Source organism: Antrostomus carolinensis, unplaced genomic scaffold (assembly GCF_000700745.2).
Source record: "Antrostomus carolinensis isolate BGI_N321 unplaced genomic scaffold, ASM70074v2 scaffold12908, whole genome shotgun sequence".
Taxonomy (NCBI): Eukaryota; Metazoa; Chordata; class Aves; order Caprimulgiformes; family Caprimulgidae; genus Antrostomus; species Antrostomus carolinensis.
In genome coordinates, this window is record NW_010335078.1 from 2,354 (window position 1) to 27,411 (window position 25,058).

A 25,058-nucleotide genomic window follows, 5' to 3' on the forward strand; every position below is an offset into this window, starting at 1 on the left:
AAATAATTGCTGGGAATCCTTGTTTCTTCACATTACCTGGAGAACCTGGGACAAACACTTGACATGCTTGAAACACTTTGTGCAACACTGGAACAGTTTACTCACAGAGGTGGTAGAAGCTCCATCCCTGGAAACATTCAAAGTCAGGCTGGACTGGGCTCTGAGCAACCTGGTCTAGTTGAAGATGTTCTTCTTAACACAGGGGGGTTGGACTAGATGACGTTGAAAGGTCCCTTCCAACCCAAACCATTCTGTGATTCTATGATTCTGTGCCTAGAGTTAGCAGTATGAATCCAGTTCAGCTGTAACTTTCTCCTTGGTGCCCTTCCCTTCATGATAAATCAATGGATTTGATATGTAACTGTATTTTTTTATATTTCTCACTCTAGATACCTTACAAAGTGTTTTGGAATTGGCTTGTGGAAACCTTGGAAAGCTTTAATACAGAGTCAGAGTATTGATGTCATGGGACATCACTACGGAAGAGGAAAATTGCCCTGAAGCATCACTGTTTCTTTCTGACCTGGACAGTAAATACCAGAGGGATCACTGATGCTGTTTGGGTGCTGTCTTAATCACAAGCATAGGTCTAGACAAGGAGAATTCAGTCGGACTATCAAGTCTATTGCTAATGGTGGGGTGCTTGGAGGCATCTACAATCAAATCCAGCTCATACAAGCAACGTTCACTTGTATGCAAAGCCCAGGGCTGAGCACATGCACAACAGTTTCTGCTTGAACCTTCAAATATCACCTTAAAGGGAACTGTAATGGTACAGAAGGTACCGGACTGGCCCTTGGAGAAGGTATGGTGTTCATCATGTACTGGAGATGTAGGAATTAACCTGTTAGTGCAATACTGAGATACTAGAAGAAGCATAAGTACTGCTGTGTCACAGGAGAGTAAGTTTTCTTCTCCTGTACTTGAAAGTCAATTGAGTTTTAACATTTAGTTTTAACCTTGTACTTCAGTTTATTGAGGCAGAATTTCTCTACACAATTTTTGGGGTGGATTCTATGATTCTGTGATTCAGTTTGTTTTACATTCATGCCTAATGCAGTTTAAGCCCTGTTGGACTAGGTGTTTTATGGTTGGACTAGATGATTGTAATGGCCTTTTCCAACCAAACTATTCTATGATTCTATGATAAAATTTACAAGGAGCTTGTGATATGAATGGGGACCTACAGGAGATCTGTATCCCTTCAGACCAACACTGAGCATGACATTAGATTTCCTATGCCCTCTCAACTTGCACTGAACTTCTTTGTTTAAACAACTACATAGACTCTAAGCTTTTTGAAAGCTAGTAATTTTAGGTCTGGAAACATCTACAGAGAAAACATGGAACTGGGACTACCAGATGAGACAAGGTATCAGACTTTGTGATAGGTTCAGGATTCAACTGAGTTGCATCAAGAGAGAGATGTAGTCCCATCTAAGATATCCTAGAAAACCCAAGACATCCACACGAGGCTAACAGATGGGGTTGCCCTTCTTTTTAGGAAGGCCTGGACCTTTCTTAAGTTCTGTGTCTTGAGGACAGTGTGATTATCTTGAACTCCCTGGGGGATCTCAGATGGCACTGTAAGCTTAGCTGAGATCTAGCTCTCCACTGACTACTCCATATAGAACCCTATTTCTCAGACACCAGACTCCCTGGAGGATCTCAGATGGGACTGTAAGCCATTGTGAGGGCAGCTTAGCTGAGATCTAGCTGTCCAACTCCATATAGAACCCTATTTCTCAGACACCAAAAATTAGACGTACACATATAGAGCTGAACCAAGTTCTTAATTTGAGTGAAATGAATCTTGTATCTGGAAATGGTTTGATTGGCCATGAGTTTAAGAAATTCATTCTTAAAATGATAACAGTATTAATTATTTGATTTTTAATATTGATTCTTTGAACATGTCTGCATGCACCTTCACAAACCTGGCACAATGCTCCACACATACTTTTCACCATACAATTTAAGGCATTTTGTTTTCACCCTCTCTTTATTTTTGTTGCTGTATTTTTTTTTTCTCCCTGCAAATTATTGATAAAATGGACTGTTTCCCAAAGAGGTATACACATGTATGCAGCTGAGGCATGGTCAGACTTCTCCTGGCATTAGTTGGGCATTTATTCAGAAATTTATATATTGCCCAAGGGGAAAGAAGATATAAACCTAGTATAAAATAGTTGTTAAATGAAGTTTGCAGTTCTATTGTGATTTGTAAAGTCCAACCTCTCCAGTAAATGCTTGAGCCTCTTCCAGTTGTTTGCTGCAGCACAAATACACAAATCTTTTCCACCTTAAAAGTAAAATTTGTTTAAATATTACTAGTTGTCTGCAAGAGCGAGGCACTGAGCAACTGCAAATCCTATCAGCTTCCAAACAGGGCCTCCTACAAAATTATCTGAGGGATCCCAGATGATTGTAAAGTGCTTAGATACCATCATTGGCATAGTAAAGGTAATCACAAGGAATTGAACTTTCCTTGTTTCTAATTTGATCAATGTTGTATTCAACCACTTCTCACATACCTGACAGGTCAATTAACTCTTCTTTGTTATCTACCGCTACATCACTACCTACTACAATGACGGGCACAATGCAAATAGATTGGTGGACTGGAAGAGATCTACTGGGATGACTTTTCTGTATGTTGAGGATTTCCAGTGAAGCGAGGAATGATTTTAACCTCTACTAAAGAAAAACAGAGAAAGCAGGGAAAGACTTTGGTATCTTAGACCAAAGACCTTTTCTGGGTACAGAGAAGGTAGGGTAGGATAGGGTAGGGTAGGGTAGGGTAGGGTAGAGTAGAGTAGGGTAGGGTAGGGGGTAAAATGAATGTATACCTCTGTGGACTCTGACCAGACTTTGGCAATGAATCCAGATTTTGTCACGTTTCTGTGGATTGGCAATCTTTCCAGGAAAATGGCATGCAACGGATGAAAGGCATCCTGAAGTCACTCAGATATGATGCCCAGCAGAGCCACAGATCACTCAAGCAACAAACAGCATTGCTTAAAGGGTGTGAACAAGAAGGTACCACAAACAAAACAGCCTTCCCTTTCCCCAAACCACTTTTCTCTTGAAATCACTAAATCTTAACAAGTTTACTAGCCCTCTAGAAATGAGGGCAGGTAATTGCAACGTTACTCACAGGATTCAAGATCAAGTTTACCATATTTAACTCAGAAGAAAAGCCAGTTATGATGGCTCAACTCACTGGAGATACTGCAATATGTAATGAAAATATACTTTAAAAACCAAAAAGAAATAAAAGGAAGAAAGAAAAAAGCAGTTTTTGATAAGCAGTTCTAGAAGTCCAGGTCATCCTGGCCAATCTCATCAGAGTCTTCTTTCTTTTTAGAGGCCTGAACTTTATCAGTATGTTTAACCTCCTTTGGATCTATATCTTCAGCATCTGCCTGGTCCTCATCTCCCAAAGGATCAGTGCATGAAGATCCTTTATCCTCTTCTTCCTCACTATCAGGATACATCTGTGAGGGTTTGCTGCTCTCATCACTTTGAACCTCTCCATTTGAATGGTTTTTCGTGGAGTTGTTGTCATCTTTGCATTCCTCTTCACCTTCATCTTCAGATCCCTTCTGGGATTGCTGTGAGAAGTTTCCCACAGAAGAATAACAAGAGAAGGCGGCTGCTTTGTTCAGAGTCTCTAGCTTTTTGCTGCTTTCTTTGCATTTGGCCTTTGATGCTTTCTCAGAAGTCTTGTTGTTGCCTTTGTCTTTGTGTTTTTCATGTGCATTGTCAGGGTCATCACTGGTAGGTTCCTCATCACACTCATCACATTTGTCACCTCCTTCACTGTTGTTATCCTGCTCAGCTGAACATGCCTCATCTTCTGACTCTGGATTTGCATCTCCCACTGCTTCAACTTCATCCTGCTCAGCTTCCTCACTTCCTTCCGCAGCATCTCCTTCAGGATTGTTGTCAGTTCCAGAGCCACCAGCATCTCCTTTGCATTCAAATGTCTCTTCCTCATCATCAACCCCTAAGTCCTCATCCTCTGGCTCCTCTGTTTCCTCAGCTTCATTGTCAACTTCATCTTCAGCTTTCAACTTCTCTTCAGCTTCCTGCTCTTCAGTTTGAATTTCTTCTTCTTCTTCTTCCTCTTCCTCATTTGCTTCCTCCCCCTCTTCCTTTGTTTCTTCCTCATCTTCTTTGGCTTCCTCATCTTCCTTTGTTGCTTCTTCCTCTTCTTGCATTTCTTCCTCTTCATTCTTGTCTTCCTCTTCATCTTTTGTTTCTTCTTCCTCCTCATTCATATCTTCCTCCTCTTTTGTTCCTTCTTCCTCCTCCTTCATGTCTTCCTCCTCATCTTTTGTTCCTTCTTCCTCCTCCTTCATGTCTTCCTCTTCATCTTTTGTACCTTCTTCCTCCTCATTCACGTCTTCCTCCATGTCTTCCTCTTCCTCTTTTGTTTCTTCCTCCTCCTCTCTCACTTCCCCCTCCTTTTCCTCTTTTGTTTCTTCCTCTTCCTCATTCAATTCCTTTTCCTCCTCTTTTGCTTCTTCCTCCTCATTCATGTCTTTCTTCTCCCCTTCTGTTTCTTCCTCCTTCTCACTCATTTCTTCCTCCTCCTCCTCTTTTGTTTCTCCCTCCTCCTCTTTCTCTTCCTCTTCCTCCTCCACTTTCTCTTCCTCCTCCTCTTTTGTTTCTTCCTCCTCCTCCTCTTCCTCTTCCTCCTCCACTTTCTCTTCTTCCTCCTCCTTCTCTTCCTCATCCTTTATTTCCTCTTCCTCCTTTGTTTCTTCTGCTATTTCCTCCTTTACTTCTTCATCTTCTTTCTCTTTTGTTTCTCCATTTGCCTTCTCTTTTGTTTCATCCTCTTCTGCATTCATAATTTCTTCTTCCTCTTCTTCCTCATCTTTTTCTTCCTCTTCTTCTTCTCTTTCTTTAATTTTTTCCCCCACTTCTTCTGCTTCTTCCTTTTCTTCTTTGGCTTCTTCATCTTTAACCTCATCCTCCATCTCACAGTTTTGACTCTCTGATATTTCAGATCCTTCTTCAACTCCCTTCAGTGTTGAGCTGCCCACGCCATTTAATTCTGGCTCCTTTTCTTCATTGCCCTCCACTTCTGTTTCACTTGGCTGAAGTTCACCCTCATCATTTTCCTCATTTGGATTGCCATTTTCTGCTGCTTCCTTCACAGAACTGCTGGGAATTGTTTTCATGTCCTGGGCTGCTTCTGAGACACAGGCTTCGTCATTATCATTTTTCTTCAACCTCAGGATTTGCTGTAAATCAAATGCTTTCACAACTGGGGCATTGGTGGCCACCACTGGGTTTCTTGTGGGCTTGGAAGCCATTTTTTTCCTCACACAAGAGTCACATGGGCAGTATTCATCCTCACTTTTTTGTTTACTAATACTGGCCTCAAAACTGGCACTAAATGATATATTTTCATCTACATCGAGTGATAAGTCTGATGCGTCCTCTGCCCTACTCTGTGTTCCATTCTTGTCACTGAAGAACGACTTTTTATGCATAGTCTGCAATCGTCGTCTCCTCTGCTCAGTTTGGAGTGATAACTCACGTTTCAGTGGTTCATCTGGAGGTCTTGGTATCTTCCCTGCTCCCATTTTGATCTTTCTCAGCTCCTTCTCTATGCTTTTTTGTATCCTTTTACTCACTTCCTCCTTCAGCTCCAGTATCATTTCATCCATCTGCTGGTTGTCCTGCAGGTTCCACCTGACTTTGAAGTCATTCATGGCACTGACATAGTGAGCCATGAACTCCTTCTCAATTTTCTTGAGCAGTCTCAGGACCCAGATTGGATCTGGGTCCATTGAGTTTTGCTGGATGAGGGATGTGCCCACACTGGTGGCTGTATCAACTTTGGACTCTGGGTCACATGGAGACTCTTTTTCAAGCTGCTTTTCTAAATCAGCTTTCAGTTCTGTCCCACAATCCACCTCACTGGCATGTGTATCATCAGTAGTAGCTAGCTGAACAGCTTTCTCTGCAAGATTTTCTTTCAGAAGTTCACCATTCACAGGTTCTCCTTGTTCTCCATTTTCATCTACTTTGCTGTTTTTTTCATTTTCATTTTCTCTCTCTTCCTCCTTAGCATTTTCACAGCTACTGCACTGATCCTCCTTATTCTCTTCTGCCTCTTGAATTGGAGAGTCCTCTCTAGTAGGCTGTGCTTTTTCCTCACCTTTTGATTTTGAGCAGGTTGTCAAAGGTTGGGATGGCTGCTCTTTCTCTTTATTTTGCTCCTTAGTCTCAGTCAATTCAGTTCCAGTCTTTACTTTTGCCACTTGTCCAGCTGATTTGAGTTCAGCAGTTTTCTGTGCCATTAAAGTGCAGTCCCTGGCACCAGCTGTAATCTCTTCTCCTGAGCCACCAGAACCACTGCTAACATCAACCCCAGAGGAGGACATGGGAGTGAAGTTATAATTTGCAGATTTTGTGGCTTTAAACCCAGAGACTGTCTTTGCCTGCTCAGTTGCCTCTTGACTTGAACTTGGACCACTCTTTTCAGATGTACATCCAGACCACAGGGCTTGAAAAATATTTAGCAGCTCCATATACCTTGTCTTATTCAAATGTTTTGATTTGTCTGATGGATCTTCTGCTTCTTCATCAAGGAGTTGGAGACTGGCAAGACAAGTAATCAGAATATTTGCAGAGTTACTGAGTTTTCTCCCCATAGTGGGGGACACTTCAGGCAAACTGTTTGAACGGTCAAATTTTGTTTCATGTTTTGAACTGAGCAAGGCCTTCATGATCTGGACAGAAGTCTGGACAGAGGTTGGCAGGTCTCTTCTGTTGTTATTTTGGCTGGATGTAACTGACTGGCTGCATTCTGCTTGGTCGGCCTTGGCAGCTTCAGACACAACCTCAGACATTTGTTCTTGATTCATGCATTCTTCAGCCTCTTCATTAATAGAAGAGCCTTCTGCTATCTCTTTTTCCACTTCATCTTTTGCCTCATTTTCATCTTCCTCCACATTCCTTTTCTCAGCTTTTTCATCCTCTGCGATTTCCTTGGCATTTGTACAGTGTGGTACCTCAGTGGTTGCCTCTATACATTCCACTTCTGCATCATCCTCCATTTCATATTTCATAAGCAATGTGTCCGAAGGGATTTTACTTAGCCATTCTTGCACAACTTCTTCTGGAGATGTATTTGGTAGAGTAGATGGCATTAAATCATTCCCTTCCTCCTGCATGCCCATGCCTTCTAACTCTTCCTCCACTTTTCCGCTGCAAGAGTCATCAATCTCTTTATTCTTCTGATCATTTACTTCAGTTGCAACAGATTTAGACCCGTAGGAAGTTGCTATGGAGGATTCTATGGGTTTTTTCTGCTCTTTTCCTGTGGTCAGCACTGACTCAGTACCTATGCTGCTAACAGAGGAATCCTTCAATGTGGTTGGCTGTAATTTTTTGCTGTTTGGTTTCCCTTTTGGTGGGGTAGGGCAATGTATACTACATACTGACAAGGTCTCAGACAATGATGCTCGGCTGGAGTTTGACATCTTCACACGAAGATGTCTAGTTTTTATCTGCCTTGATTTTGAAGACTGAGAAACGTTTGATTGTGAACACCTGTCATCACTTTCCTGGGATATCTGTGTCAACAAGCATGTATCTTTTACTTCTGACTTTGAAGAGATTCTTGAAGAGACACTTGCAGGATTTCCATTCCTAATCTTAGTCTCAGTTGAGAGGTCACCTTTTGAACATACACTTTCACTCATACTTCCATGTCTTGAAGAATGGGCCTCTGAATTAATCTTGGAATTACCCCCTCCAGCTTGTCCATTAGGGCTTGAAACACTTGAGCAGATAGATGATGGCTTGCTATTTTCTTCTCTATGGCTTCTCTTCTTTGAGCCTTTTGAGGATGCACTGTAGGCATTGCTGACACTTTTCAAGCTTTTCTCCTCAGTAAAACCTGCAATTGCTTCTACTTCACTATTAGATGAAATGTTTGAGTGAAAAGATCCTGAGTTATGAGACGTGGGGTCTCCAATTGATTTTTTCTTGATTTCACATGAGCTTTTGGAGTAATTAGATGCCCTGCTGCATGACCTCAGATCATCTGCATGTAGAGAATTATTCTTTTTATTTAGAGTGGACTCAAGTGAAGACACAGACATTTCAGACTGTGCATCCAAATGAATATGGCTGTGTTTGCTCTTTTTGGATCCTCTGGAAGAGCAAGAGGCGTTGCACGGAATGATCTCATCACTGTCACTTCTCTTGCTGTTCCTGTCACTGGCTCTGGAATGGGGAGTTCCATGTGTAGAGCATCGCTCACCTTCACTGTTCTCATCTCTAACTGATTGTCTGGTCTTTGTTTTTGCTGACACTGAGCTGACTTCATTGATTTCATTTTCTTCTTGTTCTGCTTCAACCTTTTCAGCCTCTTTCTTAGGACAGGACTCACTGGAGAAGGAAGAGACCACTGCATTGTCATCAGAGTGGACATCCTGTTCACTCTTTGCTCTTGGTGTAGTACGCTTACTAGATTTGCTGTGCACACTGTTGGCAGGAGTGGAACCCCTAGTGTTATCATCTTGATTTGCCTTCTGAAGGCTGGAGGAGGAGATGCTCCTACCCACGCTACTTGTTTCCTCACATACATTCTTCTGGCTCTGTCTGGTCTGCAGAGATGATCTAGATATGGCACTCCCAACTCTGATGCTTTCAACCTCTTCTACATCATCCTTTAAGCACTTCACAGAGGAAACTTCAAAACGATTTTCATCTTCATTTTGTGAATTAGTTTTGCTGGCCCCATGGTCTTCAGGAGCATCTTGAGTATCGAGGTTGTTTTCACAGCTTGAATGTGACACTAAGCCCAAGGATGAGTGTCTCTGACTATGGCTTGTGCTTGTACGAGTGTGATCTTGCTGGTCTTCTCCATTGGAAGCACCTGTAGAAAAATCACTTTGACACGTACACTTTTTAGTGGATCGATATGCCACTCTGTTCTCTATAGTCTCTGAGTAGGATGAGGATTCTTGCACAATGTGCTCAGAGATTTCCTCACTGGATGTGGTATGGAGGCTATCCACAGAAGCCATTTTTTTGTGGACTATTCTCCTTCGGGAAGACGTGCTGGAGCATGATGACCGTGTGTGCCAGGTGCTTCGTACACGAGGCTCTTCCCTCTGGGATGAGTGCATGGGATTTTTCCAAATGTCATAGTCGTGGTGTTTCTTGCCACAGTTATGACAATGAGCCTCATCACATTCGGATTCCTCAAGTTTGGACATATAAGAATCAATATCACAGGGATATGATGACTCATCTGCCTCTGAGCTGACTTCTGGGTTCATTTTCTGTATGGGCTTTACTCCACTGTCCTCTACACCTGACTCTTCACAAGGCATCTGGTTCATCAGATTGGACTTCTTGATCTGGGTGGACCATTGCAGAGTCTCATCATTTAGCAAGCGGAAGCGAACTTTCATCTCAACGGACAGGCTACCATCCTCGTTCACATGTACCCGTTTTTCTATGTCATCATTGACCAAGGAATGGACCAGGTCCCCAGGTTTTGGATGAGAACAAGTGTTTAAGAAAGGTGCACCATTATCTGGTGAGGCAGCAAGACCATTAGGATATGACTTTTCTGATGATAAAGAAAATCTCGTTGACCTATTGCTTGATGATGATCTTGGATGGATAACACTTTTTTTGGCTTTCAGTCCAAAGTTCACTGGAATTTGAAAGAGGTAAAGAAAAGAAAGATGGAGAGAAAAGTTAACTCACATAAAGATGACACAAAATATACAGATCAAACCTTCAAACTAATGAATACTGATATTACAGCTAAGCCTATGCTGGTTTACATAATTTGAAAATTTGGCTTTGACTAAGTGATGGCCATAAATGTTCCATTTTTAATAAATAGTCTCTATTAATATCTTCTATACCTTAATTTTATTATTTTTCTAAATTTAAATTGAAACACCAATACTTTTTTTGTTCTATTATGTGTACGTCAGGAAGAAAAAAAACATATATACAAAGCAATTTAGTCTCAAAGTTTCTGTAGTTTATCACATTGTAAATTTCCCTTTATTTAACTGTGTGTGCAAGTTAAGATGTACAAGTTTTCATCCTTCTCATTCAGCTGGGGAAAAATACATGGTGAAGTGGCCCTCTTCCTTAGTTAGAAGTCAAGTGTCACACGTTTATTGTGCATCATCCACTTCTCCACTCACATGTCAGGAAACACAGGTGTGGCCATTTAGACCAGAGCAGCACTCAGTTCCTGCAGGGATGTGCCCCTATGAATAATTTAAAAGCTTATTGAAACATAAAAAACAAATGGAAAAGGCATTGTAAGCTGGTGATAGTTACAAAGAGAAATAGTGGCAGTTATAGAAGAAATCAGTGATAGTAAGGGAATTTTAAGAATTGTAATCCGAAACACATCTCTAAGGCCCAGTGCATTGGTCTGCATAGATTTATTGAGGTCCTACACCCTTCATTTCAAGCAGAGAATGTTGCTATCATGCTGTCTTGCAAGATATGTATCTATCTTGTTTCTGATATGTGTGTTTGTTCAAAACTTACTTTTATATATCTAGACAACCACATGCCTCTGTAGGTATATGGATATATAGCTGAATAGAGAGCATTTTAGGAAGGAAATGTTCAACAGGGAGCACACCAACCGAGATCAATAACACATGAAATAATAGCTTCTATCTAGTCATCCTTATGCATTTGAACTGACATATTTGCTCAGTCTCTTGATGGACAAAGCTTCAGCATATTCCCAATTCTTCCTCCAATTTTTTCTGTCTCAGGCAATGAGTGGGGATGCCTGTGTCCTTAAGTTTCTACAACTAGCTGCCAACATATGAATGAATCTTTCATGGCTCCTGATATTTACAGTGGAGAGAAACAAGTGCATCTCCAGAGCACACTTCATTTCATCCTGAAAGAAATATGTAATGTAGGTGAGATTAATTGCTCTGGAAACCATGAATTTCTCTTCATATGCTACTGAGGGTGGCTGGATTAATTACCTGCAACTGTAGATAACTCGTGATGAAGTGCCTCAGAAATATCATCCCAAATAAAGGAGAACATGCACTTTCCTGAAGGTAATCTTTCCATAAAAACATGCTTTGTTCCCAAAGGGCTACACTGCAGCTGTAACCTACAGGAGAAACTGAGTCTCCTGCCGACAAAACCAGGGCATCCTCTGGTGCAGGCATATGCAGAAGTACGGGCGTTATATGACAGACAGCCAAGGGGATAGAGGATCCGTGGGAAATCTCAAGGGTTTGGGGAGTCTCAGAGGCAGACACAGGAAAGGAGGGAGTTCTGGAAGGAAAAGGAGACACAGAGATATGAAAGAGGAAGGGAAGTCAGCCAGACATGGGGAGCATGTAAAAGAAAGACTAGAGGGTGTAGGGAGGAAATCCTAGAAGGAAACCAGAGAAAAAGAAGGGGAGGATGGAAAGGCCTGGGAGGCAGCGAGAGGGAAGTACATTTTGTACATGAAATCTGTGCATTGGTTCAGTACAATAGGTGCCTGGAATCTCCATGTTGTGGGACGCAGGCCTGGAGATGACTGTGCAATATGCCCCAGAGTTTTTCTTACTTTCATTGTTTTCATTGACATTGTTGCCATTGGAACGGGGAGTCAGGTCGGGCAGCTTCTCTACCGAGTGTTTCCTCAAATTCTCCATAGATACAGGTTTAAATGGCTCCCGGCCAACACACACCAACATGTTGGGGCAGTGAAGCAGAGCCTGCATGCTGTCGATCTAGAAAGAGAAGAGGAAATGGATCACCATGAGCCAATAGAGCAGACCTAGATTCTTCCAGGCCCAGAATCAACTGACATTTTAGTTGTCACCTAAAATAAAACAAACATGTTCCTGGAGAAGTTCGGAGTCTACTAGAGCTTGTTGGCAGATTGTGCTGCAGTATTCTTGCATTGAAAGAGAAGATTTGTTGTGTTTTAATTAGATCTCCTAAGACAGGGAAGGGGTAGGAGAGATTGCCTAAGGGAGAAGATATCTCATTTATTACATGGTTTCACATCTTCTGGGAAAGATTTAGGCAAGGTCAATATGGTAGTGAGGAAGGGGGTGGAAATGAAGTTTGAGTTTTCATTACAGAGAATTATTCTCTTTAATTCTTCTAATTCCTGTATGGGACAGCAATTATTACCTGGTCAATGCTACATTCCAGATCGACCATTAGTTCTCTTACTTCCTCTGCTCAGAAAGAGGCAAGAACTGTGACTTCTCCTAATAATACTTACCCTAAATACTGCCTCAAATATTAACTCAAATGCTGGACAATGTGCGACATTGTCCCTTAGTGTGGGAAGTGACAGTGAAGGTCTCTCTGTTCCTCCATGAGAACCCAGGCTTATACACTGCCTCTTCATCTTCACTGCATGACCTGTTTCTGGATTACACACCAAGTCCTTCATCTAGTCATCTACATCTAGTAACAAGGAACAGGGCTAGATGTGGCAGAAAATCACCTTTACCCAAATACAACATTTACGTGGGATCTAAAGGAGCAGAAATCAGTATTGTGATGAGCACTAGATGGACATAGCCTGGACCTCTCTTCCATTTTGCTTTTGCAATCCCTTATTTGTAGCACTGAAGTTATGATCCCAGGTAAACCACTTGTTGGCTTCTAAAGGGTTCTCTTGCTGTCTGAGAGGGCTTTAGAGTGGCCAGCATCTGGCAGCTTTGTGTTGTCAGGGGTCTCCACAATCCAGCTAGGATGCTTTTTCCTCCTCAGACTGCTACATCAGAACATAGAATCATAACATTGTTTTGGTTGGAAAAGATCTTTAAGATCATTGAGTCCAACTGTAAACCTAACATTGCCAAGTCCACCACTAAACCATCTCCCTACGCACCACATCTACACATCTTTTAAATATACCCAGGGATGATGAAGCCCACCACTTCTTTTGGCAACCCATTCCAATGCTTGACAACCCTTTAGGTGAAGAAATTTTTCCTAATATCCAATCTAAGATTCTCCTGGTGCAACTTGAGGCCATTTCCTCTTGTCCTATCACTTGCTACTTAGGAAAAGAGACCAACTTGCACAATCTCTAGATCAACACCCAACACCTCTAAAGTATATGAGGACTCACCAATGAGAAGTGACCATGCAATGGGCTACCAAGATGTTAGCTAGCACCTGGGGTGGGCTGAGTACTATCTTGCCTGTAAGATGCACCCTGACCTCACTGTGTCACTTAATCATCAGCCCTTTAACTAGCAACCGAGTATGGAAGACAACAAATCTCAGAGCAGCTGTGATGACAGTTCTGCAGTTGTCACATGTGCCTGGCATAACAGAGAGTGAAGAAAGGACCTTATTCTCTACATATTGCTAGTGCAAAGGAATGAAGATTCAAGCCCTCTTCAGAGCCCAAGCCCTTAGTTTGTGAAATGCCTCTGGGGTTTTCTGAGATTAGTTGATACCACTAGGGCTTTGAGAGGTACTAAGATAATAGTGATGGATCTTGTGCAAATAAGAGGAGGGTGAAAGCATGAAGAGTGAAAGAACAAGGCAGAGACAGAGAGAATCACATTCAAGATCCAGTTAAATACTTCTGGTAATTTTTCTTACAGTAAAGCATATGGCATCGACTTGAGTGGGAATACACCAAAATCCCATCATCTTCCTATTATTTTTTTATTTACTTTGTGCTACCACAACACTTGGAAGCTGAGGCCCAATGAGTTTGGTGCTATAAAACCCCAGAGCAACGGAGGTTCTTGCTCTCTAAAGCTTATATTAAGCACCACTGTGTGTAAAGCAACAAAAGTGCTGAGTCTATGATACAGAAACAGAAAATAACCCACAAATCTCAGTATATCTATGTCTACTGCTTGTCATTTGTCAATAAATCCACCATTAGTCCATACATTTCTAAAGGAAACATCTTTCTAGCTCACTCAGAAAGTGTATAGAAAGCCTATAATTTAATAAAAGACAAATTCTGAGTAGGTTTATCCCACCTACATATTTCTTTTCCTTTTTTACTTTCTGTTCTTTTTTATTCCTTTAGTGAGATCTTTTGCTGTGTCTTCATACCAGTATAAAAAAAGGTGAGGGTAGGAAAGAAGAAAGAGAACGGGAAAAAGGAGAGAAGAAAGAAAAATAGACATAAAATCTCTTCCAACCCTAGCAAAAAAAACAATCTGTCTTTAAACTCTCACCAAGTTTAGGAATTATTCTTATTTGTAAATGATGTATTTTCAGTGAAATCTATTTTTTGTCCAGGACATTTCCTCACATGGTACTGTGTCTGTACATAGATACTTCAATCGCACTCATCACCACTGTGTTGTGTGTGCAGAAAATAGATAGTGCCAATGACACAGCTTCAGGAATCAAAGGAGCTGAGCCAGCCAAGTTATTGAATTTATATATAGTGCATAAACCAAATCCTTTCATATGGAATAAACCTGTGTTATGTGACTTAAAAATAAAGGGTCTGTCATGTAGTGTTCCTGGGATCATCAGCTCTTTAGTAGTGTTTATACCTATAACATAGTTTTTCTTCCTAATACCTTGCAAAATTAATGTCTTTGAATTAATAATGACAGAACAAGGGGAAATGGCTCTAAATTGAAAGAGGGGAGGTTTAGATTAGATATTAGGAAGAAATTCTTTACTATGAGGGTGTGAGACACTGGCCCAGGTTGTCCAGAGAAGTTGTGGGTGCCTCCTCCCTGGAAGTGTTCAAGGCCAGGTTTTGAGCAACCTGGTCTAGTGGAAGGTGTCCCTGCTGATGGCAGGGGGGTTGGAACTGGATGATCTTTAAGGTCCCTTCCAACCCAAACCATTCTAGGATTCTATGATTCTATGAAATGCACCTAAATTTCGGAAATCAGTACTTCATAATGCTTCATTGTTAAAAACATTTTGGTATTTGTAAATACAACTGAATGTTTCCTAAGGGTTAAATAAATAATTTTTCTCACATCGGTTTGGTTTACTGCAACATCCATTCTGTCAGGGTAGTAGAGCACTGTGCCATTGGGATAATAGCTCATCGCAGAGCTTTCCCACACAGCAGCATGAATCCCATCCTCTCAATAACATGTCATTGCCTGGGCTATAAAGAGGACATCTGTCTTCAGGGCAATCAACATGGCACTTTTTACTAATGCTAAATTATCTCTCAACAGTATGACCCCTCTTAGGTGTTTAGCAATTTACAGCTTGCTCAGTGCATCCCAGGGTGAGGGCCATACATTCCTTCTCAGATTTGCTTCTTTTTTAAGGGTTGTATAAAAATTATTCCTAATATGAAGGGATCATATCCTGAAGCTGCAGGAATTTCCAGTGTCTACTGTTGCTCCTCAACATGCTGAGTGAAATACTGGCCCCATTTCAACCAGTGGCAGGATTTTCCCTGGATTTTCTGGAGTCTACATCACACTGTTTACAATTAGGAAACAAGATGGAAACTGGGAACTTTCTTTTGCTATCCTTCAAGAGAAGTGGTTCTGTTCTTCTGCTTGGACATAACAACCACCAGACAAACAGTTATATGACTTGTGAAACTGTATTTTCCATGCATGTTTCTGACATTGATTTTCATGCTGGGGGAGGAAATAGGATATCAAACAGAAAACTGGTGAAGTGGTTTGAGAGATTATTGAAAGATTTGGCAATTACACCATGGCAAGAAGCAGACACAGTAGCTATTCATATTTCAGGATCACATGAGCCCCAGAGAAAGAGATGAATTATTAGAACTGATTAAATTATGAGTAAATAATCTGATGTTGAATTGCTGTTCCAGATAGGCAAGACCTGGAAATGTTCTTGCAGAGAGGACAGTGAATTCCATTGTCTGGGATGTTGTTCAAGGCTGAGTTGTGCCTCCCTGAGCACAAACCTAATCTAGCTTTGAGGATTTATCTTACTCTACAGTTATTTGTTCCAGGACCTAGGTTTTGTACAGTGCTTTTTTTAGAATCATAGATTCATTTAGGCTGGAAAAGACCTTTAAAATCACTGAGTCCAAGCATAAAACTATCACTGCTAAGTCCAACACTAAACCATGTCCCAAGTGTCACATCTACACATCTTTTAAATACCTTCAGAAATGGTGACTCCACCACTTCCCTGCACAGCCTGTTCCAATGCTTGACAACCCTTTCAGTGAAGAAATTTTATAAGCAACTTCTATAAAGGGACATATTGTCATCATTGCCCTCATCTAAGTTGCACAAAACAAGTAACAGGCATCCTTCTGCAAATGTTGAAAACAAAAGACAGGAAGATAATAACTAGGGTTTGCTTCAGATTTTGGGCATCTAAATGTTAGGTGTATAGGACTGAGCTAGTCAACCAAGGCTGTATAGTTCATGTAGAAAGGGCAATTCCTGCACTGGACATCTCTCCTACTATAAGACAAATCATGCTCCGGTGATGCCTCTTTCTCTCTTGGTATAAGAGCGGACAGGAAGATAAGGGTTAAGCAAACTAGGATTTGCTTCAGATTTTGGGCATCTAAATGTTAGGTGTCTGGTGATGCCTCTTTCTCTCTTGGTATAAGAGCACCTTGCAATGATTAGAAGAGATATAGACATCTAAACTAAAGCATATTAAATCCAGCCAACAAGAACACTCAATAGTTATCAGGAAGTATCATCTGAGTTGAATAATGAATATCAGTCTCCAGGGTCCCAGGCCTGTGCTCCTTCTTCAAAGTCATATTATTTCCATGAGTTGCTGCTGTTAATTTCTGGTTTAGGAATACAGTCATTATGAACTTCAGCTGCAAAATATCACATGTGGCATAATCCCAGTGTGGGTAAAATCAGTAATAGAACATGTTTGGCCAAATATTATAGGTCTGGTCTGAAGTAGACAGTCTATCACTACAGTAAATGTTAAATTATTTTAAAGAGTCCTTTAAATTCCTTGCAGTCAGTAAAAGTCCAGGACTTCAGAGACCGTTGGTGTCTGACCTTTAATGTATTGGATTATTTATCTATTTATTTATACAGGAAATTCTATTAAAACATAAGAAAAAACTTCACTGTGAGGGTGGCCAAACATTGGAACAGGTTGTTCAATCATGCTGTGAAGTCTCCATCCTTGGAGATATTCAAAACCCAGCTGAACACCTGAACAACCTGCTTTAGTGGACTGTGCTTAAAAAAAGAGGGACTAGGTGAGATGAACTTCAGAGGCCTCTTCCAACCTCAGCGATAATGTGATTCTGTGATTTATTGTAGGAGAGGTGGTTGGTATTTTTTTTTCATATAGACATCAGTCTGAGGAAAAGTGTGGTGGAACTCAAAGAGTAGAAGGCAGATGTTCTTTTCTGCCTTAGCTGTCACAATCAGTGGAGAAAAATAAATGCCAGTAGGGTGGGATGTGTTTCATTCTAAAGCAGCAATAAAACCTTAGATACTGATGCTTTCTTTTAAGGTGGTAGGTAGATCAGAAGATGCCTCAATGAAATAAAATGGTGGCTACTGTTGGTCAGCACAGATTTTTTTCCAACATTAAATTTTTCTTTGTTTGCTCAGAGATGCCATTATCTTTTCCGAGCAGCAGCCTATAAGGAAATCCTTCTGGTAAACAGATTTCCCACTTCCCTCTGGCTGCCACAGCAAGATTCTTGAGCACCCATGCCAGGATACTGTATTACAAGAAAACAGTATTATGTCCCAGTCCATTTTAGCCACAAAAACCAAAGGCAACTGATTGTGAATACTTAAAATCCAGTGATCACCTGAAGGAGTTGTAATGGAGAAGGGAATGCCCTGCCCTATTGTTTCTTAATTAATTCATCACATTTGATTGTAAATCATCTTTTACTATCTAGGTTCCTTGCACATTGGTGGAGGATAATCAATATTTCTGGGAGACAGATTATTGCACCCCAGGAAAGCCAACTGATACAGGTGATAAATCCCCCATTGGACATGCCTGCCTTTCACTGACAAGAGAGAAGGTCAATCATCTCAATGCAGTTGTCTAAATGTAGATATCTAGAGCCATTTAAGATGTTTTAGGTTGTCTCATATGTGCGTGAGGATGGCAGACATGATACAAGACTGTGCCCAACCAGACTGTCACCTGAAAGCTTAACAGAAAACATCTAGCATGTTCATACAGAGAGAGTTAGAAAACTGTCTTCAGTTGCAAGTTGAATCCCAAACCATGGTCACTTCAAGAATATTTTAGTCTATGATAAATGAAGAGACAAGAACAAAATGGAAGAAAATGAATGGCTTAAGATAAAGATCTTTGATGGGTTAGGAAAACTCTGGATCGCTCAGGCCCCATTCAAGCCCTCCTTTGAGGTCCTTCCTTGCAATTACCCTATCATATGAGCTCATGGGAAAGGTTGCTCACTGTTAAAGTGCTTGAAATTCAGAGACAAAATCCACCAGGCAAAATTTACAGGGAACAATCTCTAGCAGTTTGCAGTCAGTGGGCTGAAATAGACTCCCATTGAAGTTTTATTGTGTAATCTCTGAAAATGAAATTAAGTTTCTCAATCTTACTGTAAGGCCTGATCCAAACCCCACTGTGACCAATAGAGAGAAACTTGTTGATCTTTACAGGCCCTGTGTCAGGAACCAACAAAATTATGGTGGCTGTGCGTGAAGTTCTGGACCAGAAAGCAGACAAATTGTTGGCAATACTTGCTTCTGTTGAAGTATTTTTGTTTGTATCAATCAACATCTGGCACACAAACCACTGCAGTGTCTTTAAAGACCAAGTGAAAAAAAAATTGCAATTTGGTGTGCTTTAAACCTATCTGCACAGACTCTTCCAAGGAAATGTCAGTTATGTCTTTAGGCTTTATTGAAGTCTTTGTACTTCTGACAATAAAATTGTGATTTTTCAAAGCAGCAAAACTTTTGCTTACTTGCATACTTCATTATCTCATACCGCAGGAACTCCTTGTCATGGTGGGCTGTCATTTATGGATTGGTTCAAAAAAGCTAAATGTTCTTTCCAATAAAAATGTTTAATAGATGTTACTCTAAGCCACATTGGGGAGCCACCATATGCAAGGTGAAAATGAAAAGACATCCTCTTTTCTGAGCTATAGCTTTTTGGGGTTTTTTTTTTTCAGTTTTGGTCCTAGCCATTGGAAGATGGATTGTCTCCATTAATGTTACTGTACAGTACCTACCACAAAGGGGCTGTGATCTCAGCAAGAACCTCTAGATGCTACTGCAACACAACTAGTAATGAAATGTCATCAATACCTAAGCAGAAGAAATTCAAACATGACATCTCTAAAATAAGGAATCTGTTGCTTGTTGTGGAGAACCTGTTATCCCCTGGCTCTTCCCAGAGAAGGAAGAACGTTTGTAAACCTTACTCACCTCAGAAGCTGAATATAGATACTGGTGTCTGATGAAGGTAAAATGTACGAAATACCCTTTGTTTTTCCTCTGGTGGCTACCAGCCAACCAAAGACATTTGAAAGAGTCAGGGAGAGAAAGGCAGAATGAACAAATAATACAGGATACGGTTGAGATCGCAAGTCCATAAACTCATCTACCTTCCAAAGAAGTGCAGAGATGCAAGAGAGAAACAGGAAAAGCTTGTAACAGACATGTTCAAAAAAAGGCTAACAGGCTGGGTTCATTGCCTATCACACTGACTCATGGCCTCGTTTCCTTGTGCTCTTTCATCTGTTCCTTTTTACCTTTCATTCAGATTTACAGCTCTTTGGAGTGCAAACAGTCCTTTTGTTTTGTGGTTGTACTTCTCTCAATCCAAGGGGATCAATGCTCTGAAGTGGGGTATCTCAGTTTAACAACATTAATTTTGTATTTTATTCATGCAAAGAACCCATTTGCCCTTCCCTCTCCAAGACTTTGCACTGGAGGAATTAGAGAGTGGTTCTTCTGGGGAGGGGTTTTTTAAAGCTATGTTAATCTGTTGGTCAGAAAGTGAATCATGGGGTGTTGCCACTCCCTGCCCACATACATATTAGCAAATTAGTGGAAGAAAAGAAGGTGTAAGGCATAGGAAAGTGCATTGCTTGACCTCACTTTCTCTAACATCAGCATGGGCAACCTCTCCCACACCCTACCACAGTGGAACATCCCTTTTCCCATCTGCAGGAAGCTGGTGGATGTGGCATGGGTGTGTATTTGATGAACAGCCAGAAGGCTGTCCCATCACATCAGAAGGAATGTGGAACAAGAGCTAATATTGAACTTAAAGTAGGGGACTATTGTATAGAAATGGATCTAATCCTCTGCAAATTGTAGCACCCAAACAATTAGTCCTGAAGAGAGAATTCAGCATCCCTTACTCTCCCACGGCAAAACTCACGTGATCTCCTATACACCACATCAAATGCCAGGTCTCAAAATCCACATGAAGGAAGCAAGGTAGTTGCCAGCGTCCTAGGCTCCTGCCATAGCAGGTAATCTACTAAACATAAATTACACACTGCTACCTTTATTTGATGCTTATACCACAGGAATATGGGCCAGTCCATTGCTTCAGATGCTGAAATGCAGCAATAAAAGACGATTTGTCATACCAGCACTTCTAAAAACATCAGCATCTTCTAGAACTGCTCAGACATAAGCTGTCTAGTTTTCTGTTTTGACCACTATGTAAAAACTTCATGAAAAATGATAGCTTTGGGAGTAGTGATCTGGAAATCAGGCCGTGAAGCACTAAAACAGCCAAGTAAAATACATGAAAGATAGAGGAATAATGTCCTGCACTGCTTTCTCAGTCAACCACAAGCAAAGATCACGTTTAGTATTGCACTGCTGGCAGCTTTTCCTCAAGTACTCACAGATGCTTTTTCCCTGTGTGTGACACTTTGCACATGCATGAAGGAAATGTACTAAGTTTGGCCCTGGAAATAGTCTAGATGAACATGTGTTTCAGTAGATCAGGAGAAATACCGCAAGTTCAGTGACCATTGGAAACCATTTGGGTAGCAGCAGAAGAGAAACACCACATGGAAAAGGGGAAAGGAAGAGGAAAGACTGAAAAAAAAAGGCATGGAGAAAGCAGAAAAAATTTTGAGAAACAGGTGAAAAGGACAAAAAGTGGAAGAAAACTGATTTACAGCCTAGTTCATTTTGGAAGACGGGCTGCTAGGATCTGGTGAGAGGTGCCACATTTACTGTCTCTGTGGAGGATGAGGTGGTTCCTGATGAAGACTACGGGAGGATTCCTGGGTGCTGGATTGAGTTGAGGAGGTCCCCACATCACACTGGTTTCATATGCAAGCTTTTGATAGCCTTTTCATAGAATCATAGAATGGTTTGGATTGGAAGGGACCTTAAAGATCATCTAGTTCTAATCCCCCTGCCATCAGCAGGGACACCTTCCACTAGACCAGGTTGCTCAAAGCCTCACCCAGCCTGGCCTTGAACCCTTCCAGGGAGGGGGCATCCACAACTTCCCTACCCACCCACCCACCCTGTCAGCTCAAAATAAGGTCTGAGACTGTTCTAGTTGCGAATCAGACAGAAAACCAGAAAATTGCACGTAAGGGTGCAAATTTCAATGCAGAAGAGAGGAAAGCATTTCTCAGAAAGTTTTTGCTACAGATATTTTCCACCTTCTGACACACTGCAATTCCTGACTGAAATCAGTGCTCACCACTGGCTCCATTGCCACTGAGTTCATTAAATCTAGTCCATCCAACATCAGCATTTGAAAATCATGAGTCAGACTAACATCTACCCCACCCCAAGTGCCTGTCCTTACCCTCTCTGAGGGCAGGATTAGCTTAAAAATTGACAAGTCTTGAAAATTGCTAAGCATTTGGTTCTTGTGATTAGCCTTGTGGTGACTGAGTCAGTAGGAAGGATACGATTCATGAGTTCAAGCTTTTCCCCGTGACCAGAAGTTTTCAAAATTTACTCTTTTTATATGAGGAACATCTACACCATGGATGAAAAGGAACTCTAGCTGGAAATGGTGGGTGGAAAGAGAGGAGCACAAGATACTTGTGCTCCAACTAGTTGTAGGAGTTGGGACTAAGTATATAAACCCTACTGCTTCTAGATCGAGCTCATAAATCCATATGGCATTGTTCCATGGTCTTACCATTCCAGGTGTCTCTTAGCATAAATATTCATGTATTGTGCTTCATTGAGCACTATGGATACAGCCTACGGACTCCAGAATCTCAGGGCATAAAGAGAAACACACTTAGAAAAGTCTGGCTTAATTGAATAGTTTTCTTGTTATTGAGTCCAGGATTTCACTCACAATTTGAAAAGTCCATAGTACAAATGTGAAAGCTGGAAAGTTGTTTACTTCTACAGAGTAGAAGTAGCTCCCCTGATCTTAATTGAATTTATTTCAGAAAAGATGTGAGTTGAAAGAGAACCAGAACTCTTGCTAAGAGTTGCAGCAGAATCCTTTGAATTCTCTGTTCAGGGCCCAAAAGGAAAAAGCAAATGGATGAAAATGCAAAACGTTCTCTCTTTTCCTCTCCCCATTATTGGTAAAAACACCAGAATCTGCGTTTGGAAAACCAGATTTTCCTTCAAAAAAACCAGCCTTTCCTGCAAGAAATTCTTTGCAGAAACAGTGATTTTTACTTGAAGTACTTAAATAAAATTCACAGCTTTTCCAGGAGAGGGTGGAATTCTGATATTCTTTGTACTCCAGGTAAACGAATAAATAGAAGCATCATGTTCACAAATATTATTGCATATACTCAATAGTTTGGTTGGAAATGTCTTTGCCCTGGATTAAACTCAGAAGACTTAAAAAGTAATTACACTTTGCTACATTATTATTGAAAGAACAAAATCTCCTCAGGCTAAGGGAATCATTTGCATTTGGTATATGTTAGATAAGCAGGTATTAGATTTGGTATATGTTAGATAAGAAAGTGGCTAGCACACGGGGTCCATTTAACTGCATCTTGTAAGGCACTGGGCCAAATGATTTCAGGGCATCTCAAAGGTTCATAAAACACACCTGGATATGAGTCTTCTTATGGATCAGGTTCATGGAAAGTTTTGCTGAGGTTTACAGATCGCTTGTGTAAATCTCATTGGAGTCATTGTGGTTTTGGCATGAAATCAGAGAATATTGAACCTGAAACCTGTGGTTTGTTTTTAGACTATGAGTCACACACATGGTGAGTGGAAAGTGGTACAGCTCACTTGATAACAACGGTTTGAACCAGATGAGGGGCTGAAATTGGTTACAATTATTCATACCTGAACACAGAATGAAACCAAGTGTCACAGTGAATATGTCAACATGGAACCAGAAAAATTAACTATCCCAAGGAGGGAAATTATCACCTTTCTTCTCTTATTGTTTATATATACACCACATTTTAAACCAGCTCATTTGTCCCTGTGTATCTCATTTCCCTCCTACAGTTCCATTAGGGTCTTGATGACACCTGTCATTAAGACAGATGAGCTTGGTAGACAGTCCAAACATGAGTGGCCTAGAGGATGCTTGCGGGCAGTCTACAGATGTCCTAGAAATGCCTATATGGATGTGTAAATCTAAGTCAGGAAATATGTCAGACAAGCCTGTTTCCTGGCCTTGCACCCTAAGGTCACTGTAAATGCAGACATTATTATAGAGAATGTTTCAGTAATGATAGGCCGATAGCTTCACTAATAACAGCTAAAAATAAAAGTTCTGTCTTTACTGCTAAATTAAACAATTCTGGATCTAGAACACTTAAATAGAGTAGCCTGTACTGTTAAATTGGTACAATCATCTTTGGTGCATTTAAAGTCTGGATCAACTGTCACTCTCCCAAGCAATCCCTGGGCAGATCTGGGAATTAGCATACTCCAGAAACTTTTCCTAAGAAGTATCCTTGAATGTGACCACCCAGTTTTGGATTCTGTGAGAATTAGATCCTATTTTGGAGGCTACATAATATAAGTGTGTCTAAATAGTGCCATTTGGTGTTGGGACCATAGAATGTTCCCTGATGCTATTTAGTCTACAAGAATATCTGTAGCCTGTGGTGCTACTTCTGGCTGAGGAAGATCTTAGCCTACAGGTTGCTGGAGATGAGGAAGATACAGTGGGGAAAATCATTTAACATGCACCCTTCTGTCTTTCTCCAAGACTGCTACAACTGGTCACTGACAAAGATGGTTTGATTTGACCCATAATGGTTAGTCTTCCCACAACATCTAGTGTGTCTCATTCTAAACTCTACACAAACACAGGAGAAAAATGACGTTCCTTACCCCAAGGAGTTTCTAATAACTAATCCTTTACAGTCTCCAGTCAGTGGTGCCTGAGGAAACATTCCTTAAATCATGATTGCTCCCCTCATTAACTCGCACAGTAATTCTCTGATCCCTCAAGGAAATTTGGTTGCATACAGTGCTCATTCTGCAATGTTCTCACTTGTAGAGTCTAAGGCAAAAGAGAGCCTTTCTGGTCATCTACTCTGCCTTTCTACATAAGAGACTGGATCAGATTCACTCATTAAATATAACAATTTACGGTCAGCTTTGAGTGCGCCTAAGCAAAAAAACCATCTAAGTCTTGGCCTGAATCCAACAAATATAAAACTAGCCACATCCCTTGGAAAACTCTTCTGACTGTTGATAAATCCCATTTGAGAAGCTCATGATAATTGCCACCAGTAGCCATAAACTATGTAGACTATTTGCCATAAAACAATGTGGTTTCAAATGCCATGCAAGATGGAGCGTTGGATTTTAAGGAAGAATTTGGTTTTGATTTTGTTTTAATTTAAGACAGACAGTAAAAGTGATTCAGGCCTAGTGATTCAAGACTAAGTGCAGAAATCAGGACATCTGTGACTAGATACATAAGTGTGTTGCTGGGTTCCTGTGACTTGAAGAATTCTTAATGACTGTTCAGTTGGTGGACCCTGAATAATTGTCATTTGTAAGGGAAATCCTCTCTTGCCGTGCAGTTGCTGTCACATAATCCTACACCTCATTTCTTATAGTTTAATTGTCTGTGAGGATTTCTGGCCTTTCTATGATCTCTGTCTGACTCTTTGCCCTTAGAGGCATTCTTCCCTCTGCAGAGGCAGGCAGTGGGGATCTGCACATAGATGCATTCTTCTG

The 25,058-nt window shown here is 40.9% G+C and overlaps 1 protein-coding gene across 1 annotated transcript in view; it reads right to left on the reverse strand.

The window, feature by feature from the left end:
- Window positions 1-3,314: 3,314 nt before the first annotated feature.
- RP1L1 (RP1 like 1) overlaps window positions 3,315-25,058 on the reverse strand; it is a 28,988-nt gene continuing 7,244 nt past the window's right edge. The window contains exons 2-5 of the mRNA XM_029086596.1: window positions 11,589-11,765; window positions 8,291-9,698; window positions 4,941-7,306; window positions 3,315-4,091 (exon numbers count right to left, since the gene is read on the reverse strand). Coding sequence (XP_028942429.1) covers window positions 3,315-4,091; window positions 4,941-7,306; window positions 8,291-9,698; window positions 11,589-11,765 — 4,728 coding nt within the window. The remainder of the gene's footprint in view (window positions 4,092-4,940; window positions 7,307-8,290; window positions 9,699-11,588; window positions 11,766-25,058) is intronic.